Source organism: Lepidothrix coronata, unplaced genomic scaffold (genome assembly GCF_001604755.1).
Source record: "Lepidothrix coronata isolate B3197 unplaced genomic scaffold, Lepidothrix_coronata-1.0 Scaffold1, whole genome shotgun sequence".
Taxonomy (NCBI): Eukaryota; Metazoa; Chordata; class Aves; order Passeriformes; family Pipridae; genus Lepidothrix; species Lepidothrix coronata.
This window is the reverse complement of record NW_016690181.1, coordinates 17,093,935-17,121,052: the sequence shown is the minus strand read 5'-3', so window position 1 is coordinate 17,121,052 and position 27,118 is coordinate 17,093,935. Positions and strand designations below refer to the sequence as shown.

Below are 27,118 nucleotides of genomic sequence, written 5' to 3'. Positions count from 1 at the left end.
AGAGAGGCTTGAGGCTCTTGTATTCCTTCTGAGGAGCAGTTTAACGGGGGAGCCTGAAAGTCATGTGCCCTTCAAAGTCTATCTGTAACTCTCCTCGGGGTGACTTGTCACCTACTGTGACATGGGACTCAAAGTCAGGTAGCTATTAGAGGAGAGTTTCATAATTAAAGTTGATTTTTTTTCTTCTGTTGTGACTGTGTTGGTCTGAAGCACAGGGGTACTCTTGATGGTTCTGCCTAGCCCCTGCTTAAATCACAGGAACTGAAAGTGTCCTGGGAAGTTGTGCACAGTCCTATGTTTTTTTCCTTGGCTATCTGCTCTGAACGAGCTCTTCTTCATCCACACATGGGAGAATGAATTTCTCAGCCTTGGGAGGCTGTTAAAGTATCTGGCAGGACAGCCATGCGCATGTATCTTATTTCTGTGTTTAACTTGCACCATATTAGAGAATACAAAAATTTGAAAGACAACAGACGTAATATACGTAGTACATGATGTGGTTGCTATTGCAGTGGATGGCAAATCTTGCTGCTCTCCCTTGTGGTATTTCACAGGCATAGCTATCTGCTTGTTGGGCTGAATCAATGGCAGTGAACGGGATCTGCAAGAGGAAAGCCACATTTGAAATCCCTGTGTGGACTGAAAGCTCGTACGCAGGGCACCATCTCAGCTGCTGCTCTTGGAGTCCTTCTGACTGTGGAGAACAGTGATAACTGGAAAGTTTTTTGGGAAAAGTTGCCATAACAAGACTGTAGAAAGCATGAAAAAAGAGTTAAGCATTCCTGGGATGTCCTGTTCTGCTGGCTGTGCCAATGGTCCTCAATGTTTGCCTTTTAGAGGGTACCTCTGAGAATCTCTGGTAACTCTTTGTACAAATACATCCTCTCCCACTGTCCTGTTGAGTCCCTGTCTGAGTGTGCCCTAAATGGAGCCTTAATGCTCTTAGCAGATTGGGAATGTTGTCTCCACATCTTCTGTGCCAAAAAAAAGAGAAAGGTTTAAACACAGATCATACGTATAATAGATTAATGTAGCATGACCTGATAGGGAAATATTGTGCTGGCTTTTCTTGCCTGCGTTTTGCCAGGGATGAGAGTCCTCAGATAATTTTCTGGGTAACTTCAAAAAGGTCCAGAAAGAACTTCAGAAAGGACTCATTTGGCTTGGGATCTTCTCTGCCAGGCAGTCACTGGATGTGGCTCTCTTGGCTGAGTGTGGCAATCGAGGGTCATCCATCCAAAGATACTTGTGTGTCAGTTGGGCAGGGTCTCGTGCAAGAGAAATTGTGTGTCTGGGAAGCATATGGTGGGATTTGACCAAAATTTGTTTGGGGTTTGGTTCTGGATCACAGTCTGCCATTGCAACAGCTTGGGAACAATGTGACCTGGGAGGCTCTGTGTCCGTGAAGGAGTTTGTAGTCTCGCAGAATTTATGACTTTAAAGACATCTCTTTAAAACAGCTTTATAAAATAAGGCTGAGAGAAGTCTTCCACCACGTTTGGAAGCAAGCAGCAGCTTCACAGTAAATGTTAGAATGTGTGGCTGCAGGTATCTTCTGTGAAAGACTACCTTTTGGGTCGGCTACATTTTGGTGGGTTTGGTCAAGTAACTTGTCACAAAATGGGTACTTTGTTGTTAAAATGCATCTTGGTTTGGGAAGTGCAGTTTCAGCTTTCTGTGGAGACCTGATTGAATTCTGCTCACTCAGAACGGAGCAATCCCAAATGGAGCATTTAAACAGTTTGTCTGATATCAGTGAACTTTACCAAAGTACCTGCTTGAACAGTTTTCTTTTTGGTAGCTCAATAGAGACAAAAGAATAACTTTGTTAACAGAAACTAAGCTGCTAATTCTCTTAATGCCCTCTAATGCCTCTGAGCTAACAGACCAAATCATATTACATGCTTAAGACCAGAACTTTCCCCAAAACACTGGTGTTAATGAGGGTAATTTGTGGCCTCATAGGTTGACTATTCCTTGACTGACACAATAATGGATGACAGCTTTCATGTGGGCTCCTTGGACTGTGTCTATTTGCTGCAGGATTTGAAGTCTCATTGTCTTGTTGGACTTCTGGAGAGTCCTCACTGTGGGAAAGGAATCAAAAAGCCAGTAGAGCAGAATAATCTGGGCTCTGCAACGTCCATTCTTTTGTTGCTTAAAGCTGTCTTAATAGAGAAAGGATACTGTAGCTGGTGCTTAGATGGTGAGAATAGCAGTGAAGAGCAGGGACCTAATTGAAGTGTAGTGGAATAACAGTGACGAGCTGACCTCTGCTTGACAATGCAGTGGGTTTGTTTCATTTAGTAATAAGGCTGCAAAAAGGGCTGTGCAAGTTTAAAAAAGATATAAGGTGTGGAATTGTTCACACCATCCCGTTTTAGATTGGGTCACCCTTTTTGTTCTGCCTCTCATTGTGCATCTGCTCAACTCAGTAGAAGTTCACTGAGGTGATGTGGGTTAAGCCCTTGCAGCCAAAGTATGTTTCACTTAGTCTTCTCAAATGAAATGTTGTCGCTGAGAAAGAGCATTTTGGTGTAACTTGTCTCATTAAAGCCAAATGGGCCAAGGCAGAGAATTTTATGGCAAAGGTATGTTTTCTGTGTATCTGAGGAGAACATTCAGCTGTCTTCTCTCCAGGTTTTGGAGCACTACAGAGGACTTCATCAAAAAACTATGGTATACTGTTGAAAGAAAAACTCTTTATTTAATTCGGTCTAATAACCCTACTTGATAACTCAGCCAACTACTCTACAGTTTTATGTTCTGTGTGCACAAATTGTGTGACCATCTTGCCAATGGTAAAGGCATTGATATCACTGAACTACGGGGCAAGGTGAAGGAAGTTTTTACAATAGTTTTAGGAACTATTTCTCCCTGTTTAATTGTCTGTGTCGTTTTGCAAAGGCCAGACAAAACACTCTGGCAGTCATTCTGTGCATGAACAGCTTGTAACTGTCAGAGATAAAAATGACAGAATGTTTTTAGGAGGTGCAGCAAAAGGAACACAGTCCCTAGTGTCACACTGCTTTTTCATTTGGTTAAAGCAGGCACTGACTCTAAATTCTGCCTAGTTGGGAAGGTATGTAGAAATACAGAACACTGTGATAGTCCTCAGTGAGTTTATTTTGAGTGGTATTCATTGAAATCAGAAAAAAAGGAAACAAAATGGTTAACAAGAAAGAGAATTGACGTACAGCACATGTACAATCTGCACGTCTGCCTGGTCACTGCTGAGGTAGGCTATGACTTTGGAAATCTGCTTTGAAGGCCAGTAACTGAAATTGGGATGACTCTTGCTACTGTTGGCTAAACATTCCTTTGTCTGGTGGTTGCTCTTTTAAGCAGAGAAATGAGAACTTCACTTTAGACTTGGATCTTACCAAATATCGGCTGCCTTGCAACTTTTATAAAAGAAATGAGGAGGTTTTATGAACACCGGTATAAAGTGAGAGCATTAGATGAGAATGTGGGGGCTGCACAATTCTAGGGATGTTGCTTTTTGACCTTGCAGTGAAAACATGGGCACAGAAAAGATCACAGAAGGAGAAACCTTGGGGCCATTGACTTTGCAGGATGACTTCTTGCCTTTCCTGTCTGTAAACTGAAACGTCTTGTCCTGACACTGTAGAGTCTTCCCAGAAGTAGCAGGCTGTAGTCTGTGTGTGTGTTGAACTGGCTTTGTTGCCTGCATGCAGAGATGCTGAGGGTGCTGACGCTCTTGTACTTGTCCTGTTTTGCAGAAGGCATGAGCTGCATGAATAAAGATCATGGCTGTGCCCACATCTGCAGAGAAACGCCCAAAGGAGGAGTTGCCTGTGAATGCCGACCAGGATTTGAACTGTCCAAGAATCAGAGGAGCTGCATTTGTATGCAATATTCTGCATATGCTTGTGGTTTCCCAAAGTGAACAAATAGTGTTCTGTTTGCAGTGATGTGGGATTTGGTATGTTATAGCTAAAGTGGGATGACACACCTAAGTTGTGTGCATTTGAATTAAGATAGAATCAATGCCTTTTGTGGACACTATGACACCAGTCTATTAATTATTATGGTGTCTGTAGTTTGGGAATTGTGCCATCATTCATAATGGCAGGAAGTTCAGCTCCACAAGAGAGTGCTTCAGTGTGGCAGAGTTCCTTGGGAAAGGGGCATGTTAGGAAGGTGTAGATGGTCAAATGGCGACAGAATTTCACACTGTCTTTCAAAGATGCTGGAAGTACTTGTGAGATGTGAAATATATTTTCTTCCTAGTAACATGTAATCATGGAAATGGGGGCTGTCAACATACGTGTGATGATGCTGATAATGGGCCTATTTGTGGATGTCACCCCAAGTACATCATGCATGTGGATGGGAAAACCTGCCTGGGTCAGTATACGGTGGAGGGAAGTAGTTTGATGTTGATGACCAACTCTAAGGTGGTGTGGGGTTGCTGTGTGTTCATGATTAATGCTCCTCATAATAGTATGGCTAGAAAATGTCAAGGAATTCAAAATTAAGAACCTGTTAGTGTTGGGTCCAGGCAACTTATTCTTCTCTATGTAAGTAGCTACCTAATATATTGCAGCCTGCAATTATCACTGGTCCCTCTGAAGCACAAGGCCTGCCACTAACCAAAGAAGGCTTCCTTCCCTCTAGAGTATTTTAGGTTCAGTTTCTCGTATAGCATGAGCCAGAGTGTAACCAGGGAGTGCATCTGTTAAAACCAGAACTCTGAAATCAATTAATGTACAATTTTTGCAGAACAGTTATCCAGTAAAGGAAGTACATAAGATTTATAAACTCTTACAGTCTCTGGAAGAGTTTGTTGTCTGTTGATTGAAATCAAATGCTTAGACATAACTGGCTAGTCCTTGTATTTGTTCTTGATAGATGATGACAGTGTGCTCTTAAGAGAACAGTTCATGACAGTTCAATTAGTTCTTTCATCTTGTTGCTGTTTACTACATCTGTGGCACATCTTTTGTTTTGTTAAGAATAGTGAAGCAAACATGACTTGTAAGGCAGCCACAGAAGCAGAGTATTCTTATGGTTTTGACTGAAGAGTCTTCATGATTTTCATTGCTACTTTCTTTATAAAAATAACTTGTTTGTGCCTAGTCAGTTCTGACTGTCTCTGATGATTCAGCGTGTGATGCAGCAGTTTGCATGTGTGTACATATTGAAAGTCAGATGAGGTTTCTGGTCAGGGTACCTTTACTCACTGGCTTTTTTCGTGTTCCTTACAGAGAGGGAAGAGGCTGCTGTGGAAATTTCAGAGGGGAACACCACAGCAGCAGCTGATGTGGACAAGAGGGTGAAGCGACGGTTGCTTATGGGTAAAAGTGCTGATCCAAAATAGTTCTGGTGTTTGTTGAAACCTTTTGGATCAAAGAAATGGTGTGGGTTTGTTTTTGGTTTTGGTTTTTTTTATTGTAACCATCAGCTCTAGACTGATTTCTGCCTTTGATGCTTCACTCCCTCTTAAGGAAATAATATTATTCCATAATGTGTTAAAAACTATATACATTGTTTGTGATGGTCAGTGGGGAAGTATCAAGAACTTGCCCTTGGGCTGTGTCTGTGTGCTGCAGTGTATAGTTCCATGGTTCTAATTCACCATGGGAATGCAGTACAGTCCCTTCTGTGCTACAGTTTTAGCCCTTTTTTTAGCCTAGATTGTGGAGGAAGCAGTGTTTTACCTGCTTCTCTTCAACTGAAAGTATACTTCTGTGCGGAAGAGAATTGGGCCTAGTGGTAAATCGCATTTAGAAGGACACGTTAGGGTGCAAGGCCATCTTATTATTCTGAGAGGTGTTCCCATCTGGCCCAAAATGCTAGTCTCTAGGAGTCTGTCACTGCAGGGAAGGCACTGGCATAAGAAACAATCACTGTGGTCTCAGGGCAGCTGAGTCAGTGGATGTCCACCTCTCAAAAGCCCTTTCTTCATGCAGTCGGGGTGATTTACTGTGCTTGCTGGCACTTACTTCAGAAGTGGCATGGAGGCTGAGAAAGAAGCTACCAATAGTGTAGGGCTAGCCCTGAGCTCCTGAGTCCTTGTTTAGACACCTAAATAAATATCCTGGTTTTCCAAAAAAAAAAAAAAGAAAAAACCATTTCTGTGGAAAGAAGAAGAAAGAAGATGTACTCTGTCTTCCCTTGGAGGTTGGACATAGCCTCCCAATACTGAATGTGAGATGAGAAACTGCAAGGGAATTAATCAATACAGTTCTCAAAACTTGAGAACGAGTGGCATATGCTTGATGCTGCAAAAAACTAGGATACAGAGCTAGAAAGAGAGAATTTCAAAAAGCAGACATAAAAAATGTTCTTTGCAGCTCTGTCAATCAATACGTGCTATATAAAATTGCATTTGTCCAGCCAGTGATAAGGCTGTTAGACTGACTACAAGAGGATGGATGCCAAAGAGTGAGTTACTTCTGTTTAGCTGGATGTGAAGAACCGTGTTTTGAGGGTGTTCACTAGAAAGGTTTGGTGAGATTTAGACATAGTTTGAATAGGGGGAAGTTAGACCAACAAACTTTGTTTGAAATGGCAAAAAGGCACATGGGTTACCATTGTGGATGTTATCCACCATGACTGGGGGCACAGGTAGGATGGGAAGGTGTGTTGGGAGGGATTTAAGAAAATTGGTTTACTAGTGCCAGGTGTAACCAATTGTCTGAGCGTGGGTGGGAAGCGTCAGAGGATCAGCCAGAACTGAGTGTGGGCATAAGGAGACAGACTGACAGTAACAGATTCATCATCAAGGAGCAGGGTTTTGTGTTTAAGGACAAGAATACCCAGTGGGCAGTATCTTAGGTTGTAGAGTGTCCGCAAAAAACCTGGAAATAGCTGAGGCAGGGGTTTTGCCAACACATGTTTTTAGTAGCTGCTCGTGTACACTAGACTAAATCTGTTCAAATAGCAGTGTGCTTGGAACTGTGCCTCGTGTCTCATGATGTTTCCTGTTACCATTATAACATCCCTGAGCAAACTTCGGCTTTATCTTGTTGGCCAGAAACGTGTGCAGTAAATAATGGCGGCTGCGATCGCACGTGTAAGGACACGTCGACCGGAGTTCACTGCAGCTGTCCTGTGGGATTCACGCTCCAGTTTGATGGCAAGACATGTAAAGGTGAGTTTTATGATTGCAGACGTGTGCCTACCAACACCTTGCTATAAGGTGTTAATCTCCAAATGAAGGCAGTCCAGTGTGCAGAGGAAAGGCAGTGTGTGTAATCTAACCAAAGAAAGGACTGCAGCCAGGGTGGAGGTGTGGTTTGCATCGCATCAGGTGTACCATGTGCAGAGAATCTCTTCTGCTATGCCCTCCCCCTCACCACTTCCACCTCTGGTGCTGAGATAGACTCATTTTTCACAGGTGAGGTTTGGTAGAGGTAATAAAGGCCTGTGGTGCAGTAGAGGTCAGTGCTGGGAGAAGTAGGCATGTAGGTGCTTACAGGTATACAGTGCAATAGTCTGCTGTTTTACCTGCAGTCAGATGGGTATTAGAGCAGTTTGCAAGTAAATATCAGTGTGCAAATAGGGATGTGTTTTATAAATATATACTGGTCCAGGCGGCTCTAATGAGAGTACTGGCAAGGAGCAAAGGGACAGTTGTTAGAATATACAGTATATTAGAATACATTTTCCAGCCATTAGATGTTAAGACTGTTCTGCTAAGCAAAAATGATGAAATCCCTATGCATGAGTCAATTAATATTAGATAAAGACCTCATTCTAATATTGGCATGAAAAGGATGGGTTAGCTCAGGAATCTGCCTGAGATTTCTGCTGGGCTCACAGAGAGGAAATGGAGAGAATGTTTAAAATGCTAAAACCTTTTAGAGAGCGTTGGAGTCAAAGTGCTTCCAAACAGAACTTAGGGAAATGGTCTTTTATGAATACATATACCCAAATGTAACTGACAGCAGTATGTTAAATGAGAAGAAATAACACTGTCCTGGGACCGAATGGGCCAGATCCTTCTTAAGAGCTGGACCTGATCTTCCTTTTGTGGTACTCTCACTGGATTTTGGTTCTGGGCTTCTCTAACCAACTGGATGAGACTGTTTTCTTGGTCTGGCAGTGGAAGTATGTTGAGTGCACTATGTTTATTTGTTGAAGTGCTTTTTTTGTTACAGATATTGATGAATGCCAGTCCAATAATGGAGGCTGTGATCATTTCTGTAAAAACACTGTTGGCAGTTTTGATTGCAGCTGCAGAAAAGGATTTAAATTATTAACAGATGAGAAGTCTTGTCAAGGTATGTGCACTGGAGAGACAATAGTAGAACAAAAGTAGGACAAATCAGCGTGGCTTGGACATCTACTACAATGATGAGGTGATAATGGACTCCAGAATTTCCATTCCTCAGTGTTGGATATTTTTTCTTCTGAAACAGCTGTTGAGTTAGTACAGTTGGCTTGATACTATTGTAGGAGATATGTTTAATGGCACAGTGAGCTATTATCAGGAAGTGACAGAAACAGCATCATATTAAAAAGCTTTTTGTGAGGTTAATACTTCCCCCTGCCTTAATGATCTTAAAATAATTTACAGGGAAAATTAGACAATATCTCCCTGTCCATCTTACCGACTGATTCACCATTGCAGTGAAATTATTTTTTCTTAATAGGACATTTTGTTGCCATGAGTTCATTATTAAAGGAAAAAGATATAACATGATCTATGAAATTATAGGCTTGGAGACAGACTGGAAACACTGTTCTCTAAAACATCATAGAGCATTTGATTTTGAAGATAACGTGGATTTCTCCTGTGAGATTTGCACAGCATATTTGCTTTACTGTATAATGGTTTGTACATATAGAGTTAGCAATCCTGTTTAAGCTGCTTAAATGCATGAAAATTTAAATATCAAAATACTCTGTTTTTGTGGAAAAGCTACAGTATGAAACAATATAATGTCAATCAGCCAAATGGTGAATTATGACATTTTCTAGGCAACTATCTGACATTAATGATTAATTGCAGAAAGCTGAACTGATTATCAGAAGGTACTTTTCACCTGCATTTTTGGTGTATTCTTGTCCTTTATAAATCAGACAAAGGACAGCTATTTATATGGAGCAAACTTACTATATATAAATATCATATTTTCAAGATATTTTGTGGGGTTTTTTTAGATGTAATTTGTTTATAAATGTATTTTAAAGACTTGCATCTCCCTTTTGTCCCTGTCACTTCTCTAACTTTACCTAGGCTGTTTCAGAAGTGATACCTTGAAGCATGCCAAAGTTGAAGAAACAAGATTGATGAAATGTGTCAGTGAAGTTGATGTGAAAGTTTTTGTGTCTTGCAGCATTCTTACGTGGCATGCATAATGTATTAGCACAGAAATTTTAGGTTCTTTCGATGGTGTAATAAATGTTCATTCTTGAAAAAATGGTGATTTTCAGCAGGCTTAAATCAGACACTGTATGTTCACATGGAGTTAAAATTGTGGCCTTCGTTTTTATTTAGGGAGAAAAAAACAAAGGCAATACTTTCCTTTGTAGAATTCTTTTCTATGTAGACTTTTCTAAATGAAATAAGAGCTTTGTCAGCAGTTTTCTTCTCCCATAGAAGAGAAATAATTTGTTTTAAACATAATTTTAAAAATGTAACAGCAGTTTCTGCGTTTGCCAAGAAAAAGCTTGTTTGGCAAGCTAAGTGCTCTTTTAAAAGTTGTCATTTCGTTATGTTACATTATTTGCTTTCAAAGAATTTGCTTAGTTTACATAAATCTGCACATCTCCGCGTCCAACTTCGTTAGCTCATCAGGGCTGCCTTGTCAGCCTGAAAGATACTGATGCGTCCCTTTAAAACCTGCAGACATTGATGAATGCTCCTTCGAGCGGACGTGCGACCACACGTGCATCAATCATCCAGGCACCTTTGAGTGTACTTGCAACAAAGGATATGCTCTCTATGGCTTCACACATTGTGGAGGTGAGTTATGGAAAGGCACCACAGGCCATTGCTGATAGAGGGCTGTTGCCACAGGTCTAGTTATTGTCTGTGCAAGGCGCCAGCTGAGGTGTATGCAGGAGGCCCGTGGAGTAAATTTTACTCTCTGCCAGGATAATGAGACACAGCAAAAGTAGGAAATAATCCCGCTTATTTCTTTCTTTGCTCAAATGATTTTACCTTCACACCATGTTACTGTTAGGACAAGCTGATAGGTTTTGCATTTGGATATGAAAGCCCTAATTTGATACAATTTTCACATGCAGAAGTGTCACTGACTTCAATGAAAAGTTAGTGGAAAAGGCCTTAAAGAGCAGGAAGGTCTGAATGACTTCCAAAATTATGGTTCTGCAAGTTGCCTTTGTGCATATGTCAGATCCTCACATGATGTAGGCTGGAATTTAGCTGATGTAGTGCCACTGATTTACAGTGGCCAAGATTAATACTCTTGAATCTTTTATGTCTTTCCTACAAAGACAGTTCAAGGAAAGAGAAAGATGTTCACAGAACCTTGATGCATGTCAAATGTGAATATTTGTGTGAGAAATTTCCAGATTTTACTTAACAATAGCTGGGACACTAAATGGAATTAAATTTGGTTTATATAAGCTCTTGGCAAGATTTTACTGGCTTCACAAGACCTTACCAACTGGAACAATTCAGAGATCTCTGTATGCTTGTTCTGTTCTACCCTCTGCCTCTACTCTCCTTTGCCTCCTTGCAAAGGAGATTACAGGGCTACAACATCTCTGTGTTGTATCCTGATGAACAGGGGAACTTGACTGGATAAGGAATAACACTGTTCATGTGCTCTACTTGCAAAAAGAAGTCAGTTCTCATTAATTCTTCTGCATTAATTCAATTTCTTTTGGCCACCAGTGAGGCAAAGGAACTGTAATTTTGCTGTTGGCTGCTAATTGGCCTTTTCTTATTCCTGGGGAGAAGATGTTAATCCTCATACTGTAGTAAGTCCTTCATTGACTGGCAGTCATAGGCTTTGTCAAAGCTTGTAGGGATACTGCATATACACCTTTTGACCTCCATGGAAGAAGTCAGTAAATACTGGAGATAACAGGTTGCCATTGCATGCAGCATCCTGACAAAAGGTCCATGAAAAGCAAAGATTTGGGCTGATTTTGTAGTATCTTAGACAGCAATACTAGTTTAAGGTGTTCCCTTCTTTCTGCATTATTCCTCTGCTGCCCATTCCTACCCCTGCTGTCTAAGTTCTGTTAATTAGGATATTTCCCCCCGAATTCAGATCAGTTTTGTAATGTGTTTCACAATGTTTTCTAACAAATTGCTACCTACAGGATATCTGTAAGGGGGAACGAATGGCTGGGGAGAGCAGTGACAAGAACTTATTATTAGCATTGAGAAAACTGTATGTAGAAGCAGGTACCCTCAGTTGCACAAACTTTATGGGACTTGTGACAGGTTTCTTGATGACAGCTTTCTAGGTCTATGTATAATTGCCATAGAGCTACAGGAGACAAGAGAAGCAGTCATCGGGGTGGATCTGAGCAGCAAAGACATAGAACTTTGCATTTCCCATTGTTGAAATTCATGAGATTCCTATTGACCCATTTTCCAACCAGTCAAGATCCCTATGAATAGTGGCACAACCATCTGGTGTATCAGCCACTCCTCCCAGTTTTGTATCATCTGCAAACTTACTGAGGGTGAACTCTTGTCCCATCATCCAGGTTTAATCAAGAGGATAAATAGTATTGGCCCTGGTATTGACCCCTGGGATACAGCACTAGTGAATGGTATATTCTGCATCAGCATGCAAGCTTGCACCAAGGGCAGTATGTTGTGTTGCCAGTGGTTTCTCCTCCTATTGGCATTTATTGGGCAGGACAAGGCCCTAAAATTGGATAACTGGCCAAAAGGGACTATGGTGTCCCAAAAGGGACACAATGTTTGCCCACAGAGTCAAACCATGTTCCACAGTAGTTGTATCTGTCAGAGCACTTTGGAGGATCAATGAGTATGAATCTTGTCTGTGTCATCTGTCTTTATTACCAATTAGAAATAAGAATTAAGCAGACACAGTACAATGCATATTTGATTTGACCTCCTTTTCCTGGAGTTAATTTGCTATCATATTGCTGAGGCTGGATATTGTTTAATTATGGGGTTTGAGGACACAATTAACATTTCCCTTCCACCAACATTTGGTCTATTTTGAAATTTATCAAAGGATTTCCAGGAAGACAAACTAGTTCAAGGTGGGTGTCCAGATAGCATTCCTAAAGTCTTTCAAACTCTACTAAGCAGTGTTTGTGTACGTGTTTACCTAGCAGAGTCAGAATACAAAACTTTTGGAAGAGTATCTTTTTGTAACTATTTTTACCTTTCCTCCATAGATATTAATGAATGTAGCATCAACAACGGCGGTTGCCAACAGCTGTGTGTGAACACGCAGGGAGACTATGAATGCCTGTGTCACTCTAACTACAAGTTACACTGGAACAAAAAGGACTGTGTTGGTAAGGTGTCTAGTGAATACATTTCTACTCCTGATGTGTGTGATGGCCATATGGTTACAGTCAAATCCGATGGTCTGTCCCGTTAAGTGGTATGAGTCATTGTTCCCGGTATTCTGCTTTGCTTTGTAGCAAGGCATGATGGTAATGATGTTGAAACTCATAAAAAAAAGTGAAAAACCAACCCCAAAAACAGGAGATACTTTGAGGGATTTTGATGCTTTCTTTCCTGTGCTTTTTGTCTAGCTCATTCTTCTATTTCCTTTGGTTTCTCTGCATGAGAAGGTTCGCTCATGATAAAGGAAATTGCTTATGTGATGTCATCTGCCAGTGATGTTATTTCGCTTTGATTTTCTGTCTAAGCAGCATATTAATTGCATGGGTGCTCTCAGGTACCAGCTACAAAAGCAGCTGCTTGTCAATTTATTAGCAGGGTGTAGGTAGATGTTTTAATTCTGTGAGTATTTGTTTTATCTTATTTAGAGACAAAAGGTCCCTTGCCTGATAATATGTCACCCAAGGTATTGCTGCACTGCATTAAGAGTGGTGGGAGTGATAGATGCTTTTTAAGCTGCTCTCCGGATGTCCAGGTGTTTTCTGGTAAGTCAAAACTAACAAAAACAAGCATGTGATTCTGTAGAGAGTGTAAGTGGGGCAAATATCCTGTGTCACAGAAGCCCCAAGAAGGAGACAATCAGCAGGGATCTTTCCTCTTTCACTACAGATAATAAAGGGCTACATCCCTGACAGTGTCCCCCCAAGGAAAGCCCCTCTTTCCTTGTCTTTTATAACCACTCTACCCTCAGATTCCCTTCTCATGACAACTGTCTTTTTGAAGCTGGGGAGGACAGGGCAGAATTCTCTGTGCTCCCTGGGCCATTCCTTAATTGGCTGTGAGAGCCACTGCTGAATGAGGGAAAGGCATTCCAGCCCTGCGTGGGGTCTGGGATTTTGCCTGTGCAGCCCCTCCATCCCATAGGACATGGCATGGGGACTCAGCTGGTGCTTGTGGGACAGATGCTGTTTTTCTTCCTGAACCTTTTAAATGGCTTAGAAAAAGACAAGCTCTAATGTAGAGTATTTTATGAACAACATTGTTAAAAAAGGTGAGGATGATGATGACACCGATCCACAAATTAAATATATCTTTCATACTACAGGAGTCTTCAGTCTGTGCACTGTGCCTATGCCTTTACTCTCTATCTCTCTGGTCTGTCTGTTAGGAACACAAGATGCCTACACCCTCACCTGTGGCAGGTCATCTCAGCTTAAGAAAAAGCAGCAAAATACAAATGCTTCCAGCTGGCTGGGTAATCACAACATTTACTGTTGCATGGTTTGACTGATTTATTTTCGGTGATAACTGTGAAATAAAGGTGTTTCTGTTGACTTCCTATTTTCACTCTCTGTTATGCTCCGTCTGTTTTTATTTCCTCATCCTCATGATTGTCGTTCATGATTGCAACAGAAAATTTCCCCTTGTGCTGCCTCAATCAGCAACACTCAAACTAAGACTTAAAAATAAGGAAAGAGGAAAAGATCAGTAGTGAAATAAACAGCCAGACCAGGAGTGTCGTGCCTCTTTTTAATTATCCAGACTGGACAGTGTTCATAAGATACAATATGTTTAGAATGAGCTGTTGGATGGTAAAGTTTAGAAAGCGTTTACAGCTAAACAGATAAGAGGTGCTATTTTTATATTGACATAAACTATTTCCCGAACTGGTCTGGAGTATCTCCTTTGATTGCAGCTAACCCTTATTTGATTTACCCAATAGCAGATCTGAACTTGTTCTCATTTTTCTTCTGCTTCTCTTTTTACTTTTTTAAAATAAAATTCACCACATTTTCTTCCATTTGAAGTTATGAACCAGCTTCACAGAAGGAGGGATATGGCTTCTCTTTAGGTTTTCTGTGATGACTACTTTTTCACTTTATATCAGCATATTTTTTGATGTCATCATTACAATGATGTGACATTAGGGTTATCTACATTTTCTACTCCTTTTTTTTAAAATAACATGTCATTGTTTCTTCCTGAAGATGCTTCAGCCATCAAGATAAGCGTAACCTTTAAATTAAATGAAGGAAAATGTAGTTTGAAAAAGACTGAGATGTTTCAAGAAGGTCTGGAACAGATGATACCAGGTATGAAAATAAAAATGCAGGTAAGCAGGTTAGAGCCATAGCTCAGGGGTTATCAATGCTTTCCAGATATGAAGTACACCATAAGCAAGGCATAGAGGACTACAGGCTTTCTGCTCTTCACTGACCTCATGAAATCACAGTCCTTCCCAGCCATGATTCTTGCAGTAGTTATTTCAGATCACAGGACTTCCTTGTGGCATCCCTGCAGTCTTGCTAGGAAAACCCTTCTCCTTTTTTGTTGTAACGCTGGTAATAAATTCTCAGTAAAATCAAATTCTTTTCATTCTTTTACTTTCTTCCTTTTCTTTTTATCTTTCTATCTGTCCCTTCTCACCTGCTTCTTACTGTCTGATGCCTCACTGAAGAATCTCCTGACCTTTTATGCTGACTCTACTGTCAAAGAGTTATTCTTCTTTTCCCTTGTTTTCCTTTTATACTTCAGCAGCCCCAGATGGACACAGTGAGGTCAGCTCTTCCATCTGTTCCAAATCAGAAAGTACAGTCTGCAAATTTACAAAGTAAGCAGAGAATGAGGAGAAGTACATATAAAAAAATAAAATCAAATAAAGGGAGCTGGGAAAAGGAGTCATTAAACAATATGATGAATCGGTGTGTCTGATTGTTTGTCTGCAGCAGAGTAACAGTGCGAAACTACCCTAGATGCTCAGTGAAGAGTTATGTACTCCAGAACCAAAGCTTATTCTGGGTGTTTTCTTTAACTAAATATTATTTCCTCATTGAAGCCATGAAAATGGTCTCCAAATGTCTTGTGTATGCAACCACTACTTAATTTAAACACCATTATAAGCTAATGTGTTATTCACATTCTTCGTATGTGTACAAAATTTCTTCCCTTGAGTAGCCTGCCTGACGCAGGCAGTGTCATGGTTTTAAGATGCTTTGCATAGTGCAAAGGCAATTCCTTAGAACCTGGTAGCAAAGCCCAGGGGATGTGGTTTGAGCACTGCAGCCAAGCTCCCATCCTAGTGATGATTCAGACGGGCTGCAGTGCCTCAGTCTCAGCCTGGCAGCACATCTGTAGGTGCACAGGAGTCACAATTCTATGTTAGGGTGTGCCAGTAGAAAAACTGGCCAAACTTTATTTACTGGCATGTGGAGGTCTTTGTTTCCTCTTCTTTAACTCTTCATGATGACATATTTGCTGAGCACTGGTGAATGTTCAATAACATAGCCGGCCAAGCTTCTGCATCCTTTAATTTTGTTCATACAGAGAGACATAATTCAGTAATGGAGAGCTTCCACTATGTAAACCTAACATGCAGCTCTGGCAAGAAAGTTCATGGAGCCCTCAGTAGACTGACAGCGACTAGAGAAATTGTTATCACTGCGGACTTTGAGCTTGAAACAAGCCGGAAGGAGGTGACAGGTTGGTTGGAAAATAATCCAAGGTGCGGTTTGAAGCTTCTTGCTGTTTGCTCCTTAATTTCCATATTTTTTCACTTCTATCTGTATGCAAAATGGTAACAAAAAGTATCTCCTGTTTTGAAAATTAATGGTTCGGAAAGAGTGACGGATGGGGATAGTTTCAAAGATTTAAGGTCTGCCCATGGATTGAAGTCTTGCAGTCTGATTAATTTTCTTCCAGCCTCGTGGTGTAGTCCTTAAGGATTTCAGACTTGTGCACAGAAGTGATTTCTCAGTGATTTGCACTGGTTGGTGTTTTGGATTGGGTGGGTTTTTTTGTGCACGGTCACTTATAGCAACTCTCACCCTTGATGCTTTTCAGACACATGTGATGTGCGCTGTGCTCGGAAGAAGACTGAAAAGAGGTTCCGCAAAACCATTCGAACCTTGCGGAAAACAGTCAGCAGGGACCAGTTCCGCATCCGCGTCTCTGGCATGGACCACGAAGTGGCCAGAAAGTCTCTCAGGCCCTCAGAACCACAGCAGTCCTGTGGTGTAGGACAGATGCATCTGGGTAACAGATGTGGTAAGTTATGTGTGAATTAGGAACAAACCATCCACGTGCGTTTTACTGTTTTGCTCAGGTGTGGTGAGCTTGGGGGGATCATGGGATACTCGTCCAGGAGAGAGGAGGGCTGTGTGTGAAGTGGAGGTTACTGTTAGTGCTACTGAGATGTCTCTCTATGTGTTTATTGTTGGCAACTGCTGTGTTGCAGACTAGAATAAGGGTTCAGTGCATTGCACCTTGTTATAGCTGATGTACAGCCTACAATAAGCTCAAAGGTAGAAATCATGGGAATAAAGTCAGGCACCAATGGCCTTGACATCACCTGTGTTATTTTTAAGACTACATTTAATATTCAGTGTAACACTGTGTTTCTGAACTTGTGCACATTTAATCTCTCCTTTGTCCCAAAGAAAAGGCTGTGCAGAATTTGATACAGTCCCGTCGGCTTTGCCCCTTGAGCTCTGAGCCCCAGAGAATCTTCATGACTGAGTTATAAATTCATGGGGAATAGGGGTTTTATAGGTCAGTACTGAGAAAAGTCTTAATTATCATGGCACTGGAGGGCACCACCATAATGCAGTCCATAATAAATGCTTCCAAAGCACAAAAGTTAAGGAGAGGGGTCAGATGTTACGTCTTAACAGGGGCTAACAACCATGACAGCTAATTCAGGCTGCATGGGGTAGGCAGCATGTAGGTGGATTGTCGATCAGCAAGCCTTTAAAATGCTTGTCAGATTGAATTAGTACGTCTTCCAGCAGCAACACATTTGGCCTAAGAATAGGTTTTCCAATCCAGTTTTGCTCACTCTAGAAAAACTTGGATTTGTAGAACAGAAAAATTGTTTAAAACATCTGTGCAAGCAAACAGGGAATTAATCAGGAATTCTGTCGGAAAAAGCTGGAAGTTTTCTTTTCCATTTTTTTTTTTTCTTGTAACATTGCAGTAAGTCTGAAAAACTTTGGAAAGTTCACCAAGATGAGTTTATGTGAGTGTTTTCAAGCTATTGTGTTGGATGCTGGAGGGAGACTTTGAAAAAATCTGTCTCAGTCCATTGTACAGAGCACAGTATGACTGAAGAAGTTTGTGTTTTCATCTGGAAAAAACAGCAATGAGTAAGCTAAAAATACTGCAGGTAGAGAAGGCAGTGTGAGTTACAAATAGAAGTTGGAACACCAAAGAAACACAATTTTTTTTAGGTAGCTGCAGAACCAGTTTAATGTCTCAGTACAAGTGAGAAGCATACGTGGCATTTCTGTGCCTTTAGAGAGAAAGGAAGCTTTTGGGGAATGCCTGCCTGGAAAACTGGTGTGGTGAGCACAATAGCCTGATTATGGTTAAAGCAGAGTCACTGAGCACATGAAGACAAATGTTTTAAAGAACAGCTCGCAAAAGTTGGGCCTCTTCTGTTGCTGAATTGGTGCCACCGTTTACTCTGGATATCTTAAGAGGTGCTGCTCTGAGCAGTGAAATGAGCGTAAGATCCTCTGTGGGTCTTGTGCTTTATGGTTTGATTTGTTCATGCCAAACAAGGTGCAATCACTAAATCATCTTCCTTTCTTCAGCTGAAGTATTCAGACCATATCCTTGGGTATATTTGCTGTGATCAAACAGGAGATGGAGTTTGCACTACAGCCTTTCACTTGCAGGGGTGCTGAGAAGGTTTCTCTCCTTCCACTTGCGTGTTCCCTGCTTATTTATGTTAAATGTACAGAAAATTAGTGCCTTTGAAACTTCTCTGCATCACTTGTCAGATTGCTGGGAGCTGGACAGACGGTTCACTAGTTGCTGAGAGGACACAAAAGTCCCCACAGAGGCTGTATTGTTACGTACGCCTCATTTCCTTAGAAAAAGCTGATTGTCCCAGGCTGTATGGTCAAGGCAGGACTGGGGGCTGGTGCTGCTGCTTGGGCTGCCAGTCAGAATGAGCTGAGAAATAGACTGGGGAGAAGAGAATGGGGTAGGAACAGTGTGTAGAAGGGGAAGAAGCTTGCTCAGGGACGTGTGTGGAAGAGTCAGGGTGGGGTTTTTTATTTTGATCTGATTGTTTTGCAGAGCTGCTTGAGAACTTCTGGACAGGACTGAGGCCCTGCTTACCTAGATATGCTAATGGTTCTTGGGAGAAAGGGACTACAGCAAGAGATACTAGGTCAGCAGATGGATTCAGTGCAGGTGGTGGATGTAGTCTCTAGACAGACAGAAGACTTTGGCAAAGAGATTTTGCTCAGTCTGGCTGGAGGAGCAGGAAGCAGTGAGGGAACAAAGTAAGTCACAGGGACTTACAAGTCTTCTGTGATACAGTTAATGAGTAAAATGCGGGTTTTAGTTCACCGTTTTCAAATACTTGGGAGTATGGCTAGGTTAGATAAGGTTTATTTATTTATTCAGACAGTCTAGTGCTGGTGCTCTTCCTGTGGTAGACTTATCCTGGCACAGCACTGTCTGAAACATTATTTATATTTGAGCAGCATAAGAGGGAAATTCCAGCACCTGCTCTGACAGCTTTTGTGTAGGATAACTGGCCTGCAGTTGCAGCAGCAAACTAAACTTCATTTGGTTTCACGCTTCTGGAGAGGTGGTACTATTCCTGATTTTCTTGTCTTAATTCCCACTGTCTGTGGCAGGGCACAGCACAGAAGGAAAGCTTTAGAAATGCACCAGGAGCAGATTAGATGTGATTTCCAAAGCATTTTATCATTCTTAATGTGCTGGATGGTTGTGCATGTCTGTCTGCTGTTCTTTAAACAGTTATTGACGGTAAAAGGGAATTCACTGCTGATTGCAGGCATAGTGTATTTTATTTCAAGTTTGCTGTTCAATGTATGGTTCTGTTTGGGATTTTCTAGTGCTTTAGAGGTTCAAGTGTTGCATTTGTCTGGCTTATGTGTGAGTTCTGTGTCCATAAGTAATTGTATTCAGCATTGATTAATTAAAGTTGATTAATTCCATGAAGTCCTGTGCTTCCAAGGAGCAACCAGTGGTAGGTCTCTAATAATGGATATCACAGGAAAAGCATATAGCAATACAGAACTTTCATCAACCTTCCCAGAGAACTGGATTCTCATAGGGGAAGTGTGATCTTTCTACACTGAAGCAAATTTTCAGATGAAGAAATCCATATTTGAATGACAGTGCTTCAAGACTGCATGTGAACTATCTGAGGATGCTGGAAATACTATGTGCTTCCTTGAGATGAGATTTGTCTTGGGGAGAATGCAGTTTCACTCACTAGCCTGGCTACAAGTATCCATTCTCTAGTATGAGCTAGACTGTAGACAGATTTAACAGCCAAATTCTTTATCAGAAACTGGTTTACCAAAAACCCCCATATTGGAAGATAATAAGTTCATATCTGTTGGGATCCTTTTGCCCTCAGGGACTTTCCACTGAGGAAGAAACAACAAGCAATTTAGCTGCTTTTCTGTTGCTTAGAACTCTGATCCTATGGAGTTGAAAGTACACCTTGCCTGTTCCATTTGATTTTTTTTTTGTGTTAGACACGCCAGTGCTCTAAGAGATGGAAAGAGGCAATGCGAATTACCATTTCCTGAAAATGCTGCATAAAAGGACATGTGAGCATGTCCTTGCTCCACAGTAGCTGCAAAGTGGGTTCTTCCAAAGAACTGTCACTTCAGAGAAGAGCAAGCATGGGCAGCACTGGCATAGGCACTGCTCTGATGTAAACCATGAGCAGCTTCATCTTGCATGGGAGGTGTCAATGCTTTTCCTTGCTCAGCATTCAGCAGTTTTGCCCCCTGCAAATAAAATATTAACTTATCATCCAAAGTGACATTTCGAAGTTTAGATGTGGTATGGTACTGGCATCGTAAAAGTATGAGAGGGAGATTTAAATAGAAAAGCAAAATGCTGCCTTCCTTTGCACCTGTTATAATTAATAGTCATGTTACACAGCAGAGAACTGTGCTGCCTTTTTTTTTTTTTTTAGAATTTTTTGAAAATCCAACAAGAAAAAATGAACTATCAAATGGGGAGAAAGGGTGCTATTTTTCTGTTAACCTGCCTGCTCTGACAGTTATAGATTTAAGGCATAAATCCTCAGAATGCATAACCCTCTCATGTGACCTAAATGTGTGAACTGCTAAAACACAATAACTTAAAGGATGCCGCTTCAGAATCAATTTGCATCCCTTTTTGGTGATTTTCCTTATAAAGTCAAGGCATCATTCTTAAGAAAATGGTGAATTGGTGGATCATGACCTCCTTTATGAGGTTCACCTTCTCAGCCCCTGAGACACTACAGCGTTTGTCTATAGGAGCAAATGCTCAAAGGCTAATGTGTTGAAAAGAGGGGAAGAGCCTTTAAATGTCTTTGTAACTGTTAATCCTGGTTCCCTGTGGGCCCCTCTCTTCCCCCCCTCCTTTTCTTCTTGTTTTTGCATCAGAAAACCTTTCACTTTTTTTTTTTTCTTTAAAACAGCTGCATGAGACTCTAGACCAGGTTTTTAATGGGTATTGAAGATAAACAAAGACAGTGGCTGCAGAAATGAAGTCTACTGGAGGCAATTGGTTCTTTTGTCCATTTGGAGAAAAACAATCAGGTTTCTGAAAAAAGAGCAAAGCCAGCCAGTGGAATTGTGTTTTAATGTCATTATTTGCAAATCTTCAGATCTAGTTTTGACTGGGTATTTCCCATGTGTCGGATGGGACCGTGCAGTTTTGTGAAATGAAGCTAATAAACTTCTTTTTTGTTTCATTTAAACAGATGTCAGTAAAGGTCAAACTTCTTAGAGGTGTTTCTTGTGGATTTTTTTGGTTTTTTTTTTTTTTTTTTTTTTTTTTTTTTTTTTTTTTTTTTGTTTTGTTTGTTTTTTTTAAGAGAAGGTTCACCCTAGCTTTATGCACAGTCCTATGGATTTCTGGGAGATTATTTCTGTGTTGAAATAATGGCCCTATAATTAATGTTACTATAATTGAATCTAACACTAAATCTATTTGTTATGCTAAATTGGACCCTGGTGAATGCTGTGAGCTTCTAAACAGGTTTTCCACATTACCCCTGCTCTGTACTCCAGTGTTACTAGATGAGTGGCCTTTATTTGAAACATTTCTAGGTGGAACATGAGGAAGAACTTGGAGCATTTTACAGGGAATGTGTTTGTGGATTAAATTGTCTGGACACTTTTACCACTCTGAAAAGTTTGGCTTGATGTGGTCATGTGAAGAAACTGATATATTTGAGAGCCTGAGGCATTAAAACTTGGACGTCACTTGGAGTAATTCTAATATTTGCTTTGAATAATGAATATTTGTTAGACTGTAAATAGCTAAATCTGTATCTGGGTGTATTAACCTCTTTTCTCATATACACATAGGATCTATCAAAGCCTGAAGTGTTTGGTGTGTCTCAGAAGAAAGATATGCTGCTTCATAAGCCAGTCACCGCTATTGTAAAAGCAATTAGTGTTCCCCTCACCTGCTCTGTCTTGGAAGGCCCCTCCACATGCTGGGGCTCTGATAGTGATAAGCAGTGATTTTGGGGCAGAGGGTGGCCAGCTGGGGTGGTGGTGTCCTGTGATCCCAAACCATGTGGGCACACAGAGCAAGCCTGTTGCTCATCCAGCTGGGGTCCTCTCTCAGCCTGTTTCTTCTCCAGCAAGATACTGTTGCCCAAGCAGATATTCTTCATTTTAATCTGCAGTTCGTACTGAAAGAGCTGAGGAGATGTTACATGGCCTTTAACGTTGGGGCTGCCTGTCCTGTGTCCTCCTACTCGATCCTTTTCTCTCTGCAAGCTAGTGCATGGCTGTAACCACCACACTGTACACAGCTTTTTCAGCTGGTTTTGAACACCCTATTACAGTGGTGGTGGTGGCTAGTTAGCCTTTTTTTTTTTTAACACAGTTTTCTTTCTGTTGTTGACACCTTTTAGGAGAATCAAAAGAAAATATTTGATTTGGTTGGTTCAGATCTAATTGAAAAGTTTTATTTTGGCCCATACTGATTTTATACAGTTCCTGTGTTTCACTGTCTCAGCCCTGTGTTTCTTCTGTGGGGATTGTCACAGGCATAGCCCACCATCCTGCTGACCTGCCACTATGCATCCCTGGAACAGTTAGTGCAAGTGGGGAATGGGACCTGAAGCACTTGGAGTGTAGCTCCAGAACAGCTTAATTGACCTCAGATTAATATCAGCCTTCTCTCAGTGCACAGAAACTGCTACATTGGAGTTGACCAGATCTAATACTTGTGTGACCATAGTCTTTCTATCACCTTGCACTTTCTCTAGCAATCCAGTAGCTGGCAACCTAATTTGGGTTTGAACCCACAGACACAAAATGTTAGTGTTAGATGTTAGATCTGATATTTTCTTTCTTGTTGTTAGCTGATGTATGTGAACGTACTATGATGGGGAATGAGAAAGCTGTGTGGTTTATGCCCCAGTAAAACTTTACAAGGATGAGGAAGGACAAATAACTTGTTACTCTTGCTCCAGTTCTCAGAATCCTGGAACCCAAAAATTAGCTGGAGCTCACAGTGTGTCTCAATGTGGAGGTAAGGCACAGAAACAGAGCACTGGATGCTTCTGTCCCATCTTTCTGTTCCTTTCAGAGTTCACTCATGCAGTGCATCTAAGGATGCCCCATTTGGAGGATCTCAGTGATGTCTGAGGAGGTCTTCTTAAGTTTGCTTCCTCAATGCAAATTTTCAGAAAGTAGGACTTTGCTAAACAATCCTGGAAGATTTAGATTAACTCAGTTTTGTTCCACGGGGAACTCTACAATTTTACATGTGGTGTCAAGGCAAGTAAGCTGCAGATAATAAAGTTGTCAAGAGAGATCTGATGGGATAAGTTCTCAAATGTAACATTTCCACATAAGTAGTGGGTTTGATTCCTGCCTGGGACAGGTTTTCTTTGAGTTCTGATAGCTGTCCTACTGTTAGGCTGGACTTTGAGCAAGTTCAGGAAACCTGAAGTACAGTTCTAATGTTGAATTTGTATGGTCAATGTAAAGTAACATTCTGTTCAAAACACAGAACAGAGATACTCCCTCTCCCAAGTGTAAAAGAAAAACCCCAAACCATTCCAAACTTGACATGTGATTAAAATGAATGTAAAAGGACAGGCTAAGTGGAGATAGCAGAGAGCAGATAGTTTCTAGTGAGGCCACTCAGAGCATGGATTTCTCATGGAGCTGTGGAGTTTTTTGAGGGAAGCAGATATGCACTGGTCTTTCCATTGCTCCAGGCTTTCTGAAGTCAGTAGCCACTTCTCAAAATCACCTTTACTAACCTTGATTGTCTTTCCTTGTCGTGGAATTGTAAATAGTGCTCTTTCCTTACCTTATTAGGAGTGCTGCAATGAAAGCCTTAATTCATTCATGTTTGTTGAAGTGCACAAAGTGTACAGAGATGAGTGTTCTGTAGGAATGTTTATAAAATGGAGAAAGGCTTGAAAAGTGTGGGAGCAAATGAATGTGTGTCCTTATGAGGGCAGAAGTGATGTGTGGTGGAAATAGAACCAAGAGCTAAGACTTCCTCAAAAGCTTTCATTGATAAGCTACAGAGCATTGCTTAACCTGCTGTATTTTATTTTTAAGCTAAAGAGGAACACTGACTCTTCCACGCAGTGTATCAGCCATAAACAAAACTCTTCATCATTGATCATGACCGGTAGTTAATGCCCTGCTTGTTGTTAGTCATATATCCTGAAATGAAGCCAAGGCCAATTTAACTTCCTAACAAAACAGCTATTCACTGAGTGATTTATTGGAGCTATAAACTAAAACTAACAGTTTATTATCGTAACAGGTCTTAAAAGGACAGAATTTTTCAGCACAGCTGAACAACTGCAACAGTGTTTTGTGCCTTTCCAGAGCAGGGTAATTATTAAATACTGGCACTGAAAGCCAGTTCTTTTGTGAAAAGTTTGAAAACCAGAACTTTTCAAAGATACTTATAAATATTGCTGGGCTTGTTAGATAATATTGAGGTGTGTGATTTAAGTAAAATCAGTCAGATTTAGCGTTCTCCATGTACCACACAGAACACAACAATCCAGTGCACAGATAATTATCTAAGATCCAGTATCAGAGGAATGGCAAGAATATTTCTACTTTAAAAGTCTTTGAGGCATGCATAATGTTTAGTTTAATGAATTTACCCCATTGCTTGTGGCACTCGAGGTTCACACCACAATCTGGTAATGCTAATGGTTATGAAGTATGAATATTCAATAACATTAGGATTAAAATACTTATAGAGATCTGGAAGTACATTTTTGGCCTCTTAGGTTCAGTACTAAATTATTTCACTTGGGAGGAGTCCAAGAGCTCTTTAGCTAGAAAGAGGAGATGGTCAGTACACAATTGCACTGTGCAGATGAGCAGAGAGCACTGGATGGGCCGAGTGTCCAGTGTGACTTTGCAACAAAGCGTGAAATCCATTCCAGCTCACAGAAGAGCTCACTAGCACCAAAGGTTACCAGTGTCTGTTTCTGTCTGACCCTGTACATTGGATGTATGAAGCTCTACTAATGCTGTTGCTTGTGTTCAGTTCTGAAACCCTGGTTCCCACTTCCCAAGGAAGGAGGAGAGCAGTTTCACCGTGAGGTTTCAGGTCCTGTGCAGGCTCAGTAACATGCCTTCATCTATAATGTACGAGTTGAAGCAAGTGTGTCCTTCCCCTTCTAGATCAGTGTTCCCCGGGTGAACATTCTCCTGATGGCTTCAAACCGTGTCTGCCGTGCCCCCTTGGGACATACCAGCCTGAAGCTGGGAGAGTGTCCTGCTTTCCCTGCGGAGGAGGTCTGACGACAAGACATAGCAGTGCATCCTTGTTTCAGGACTGTGAGGCCAAAGGTAAGGTCGAGATTTATTTGATGAACTGTGTTACTCTGAGGCAAAAGTAACTGGCACTGCTCCAAGCAGGGCATTAAGAGAAGAGTCTTTCTCCTTTCAAGGATCAGTCCTTCCATCAGTCTCAGAGCTGATTGACCTGGCCTGGCTTCAAGGAAACTCAGTAAAGCCTCAATTCTTTCCGTAACTGATTTTTACACAAGACCTTAGAAGGGATTGGGACATCTACCTAAGTTGATCAGTAAAGCTGTTGATCTGTGAAGAGTCATATAAAGGAACAAAAGGAAGAAAAAGTCTCAAGACTTTTTGCGTTTTAAGTGCAGCAGCAACACAAAAATGTAAAGGAAGCAATTTCAGTCGTGGTGGATAAGTAAGAAAATATTTTCTTCATGTTTATAATGGGAAACTGGCTTGTGTGCCTTGGGCTAAACCTAAAAAATGAGCATTCAGCTTAACCCTGTGGCACCTCAGACAACCCTCTAAATTTGATCACAGTGGAGCTGACATGCGATCAGCTCCCAAGGTTTTATCGCAGGGCTGAAAATCAAATGGGGATCATATCTTTAAAAATGATGGAATTTTGTTAGCATCTTTGGTATCTAAAATTTAGAAGGCTGAAAGGCAGCTATAAAATTGTCTTTGAAAATGATGATAAATATATGTGTCTGTGGAGAGAGATGAAATGTTAATCAGTATAACGGTTTACTCAATGTCCTAAAGAATGGGTAAAAGAAAATTGCTTATAAAAATCACCTGAGGAAAAAGTCTTATTAGAAAAATCCACTGCTGCAGAGTAAAAATAAGGTATGGAAATAAGGTCCTGATGCAAACATTTGGTAGTGGTTTGCATTAAGAGATATGTCTAGTGTCAGTTAAGATATGTTTACTATTGAGAATTGCAACATATTATAAGAATTTTGCAGTATTGTTAAAGAATTAATGTTACTGGTAATAGTGTGATATCTAAGATTTCTTCAGTGAAGAACCACTAAATCCACTAATGGAGTTGTTTCATACTTAATTTTGAAAAATTGAAGTACTAAAAGAACACATTAAAAACTTTGGATCAAGATAAGAGGAAGTGATTTCAGTTTTATTGTAGCATAAACAAAATCAAGTCTATAAATGAGGTTCAGTTTTCAAATTGGAGTGGAGATTAAAGGAATTTTTTCTATTAACTGGAATGAAGAGCTCAGGGATTTGCATGTGGAAGAGGCCACATGAGACATAGAATTACAGATGCAAGAATTATTTGGAACTTGTATCTGAAGCATTTGGATTGGGGCAGCATGTAGGGAAGGATTCCAGGTTGAGCTAGCTTGCAAAGCTCAACAAGACTAGAATTATTTAGGAGTAAGCAGGGCTTAAAAAGAATAGAAAAAAGGGTCTGTGCAGCACAGAAAACTACATTTGATAGTAGATAGTAAATTATTTTGATGTTGAGCTGAGAGAGATAAACTTGCCAAATGAGGTAAAAGGAATAGGAAAATTTTTTTTTGAACCCCACAAGAAAAAAGAAGCAAGGTACTGATGGAATTAAGAGCAAAGATAACATATGGCTGATACTCCTGACTGCTTTAAGTTTCAACACAGTTGATGATGGGCATAGGTACAGAATAACTAGGCAAAATCAAATCAAAATCCGCAAATTAGAGATGTAAACAAAGGTGTTTAGAGTCCTGTATTCTCAGATTTCAGTAAGAGAGGAAAATCTTCTTGTCTGCATGCAGGGAACTAGGAAAAAATTTGCAAGTGTGCTAGAAAGTATTTC

The 27,118-nt window shown here is 40.8% G+C and overlaps 1 protein-coding gene across 1 annotated transcript in view; it reads left to right on the top strand.

Moving 5' to 3' along the window:
• Positions 1-27,118, top strand: part of SCUBE2 (signal peptide, CUB domain and EGF like domain containing 2) — a 41,655-nt gene that overhangs the window by 6,226 nt on the left and 8,311 nt on the right. Inside the window, exons 5-17 of the mRNA XM_017806666.1 lie at positions 3,744-3,869; positions 4,255-4,371; positions 5,232-5,321; positions 7,004-7,120; positions 8,130-8,252; positions 9,824-9,940; positions 12,331-12,453; positions 12,934-13,050; positions 13,674-13,760; positions 14,494-14,598; positions 15,830-15,985; positions 16,346-16,549; positions 25,183-25,350. Coding sequence (XP_017662155.1) covers positions 3,744-3,869; positions 4,255-4,371; positions 5,232-5,321; positions 7,004-7,120; positions 8,130-8,252; positions 9,824-9,940; positions 12,331-12,453; positions 12,934-13,050; positions 13,674-13,760; positions 14,494-14,598; positions 15,830-15,985; positions 16,346-16,549; positions 25,183-25,350 — 1,650 coding nt within the window. The remainder of the gene's footprint in view (positions 1-3,743; positions 3,870-4,254; positions 4,372-5,231; positions 5,322-7,003; positions 7,121-8,129; positions 8,253-9,823; positions 9,941-12,330; positions 12,454-12,933; positions 13,051-13,673; positions 13,761-14,493; positions 14,599-15,829; positions 15,986-16,345; positions 16,550-25,182; positions 25,351-27,118) is intronic.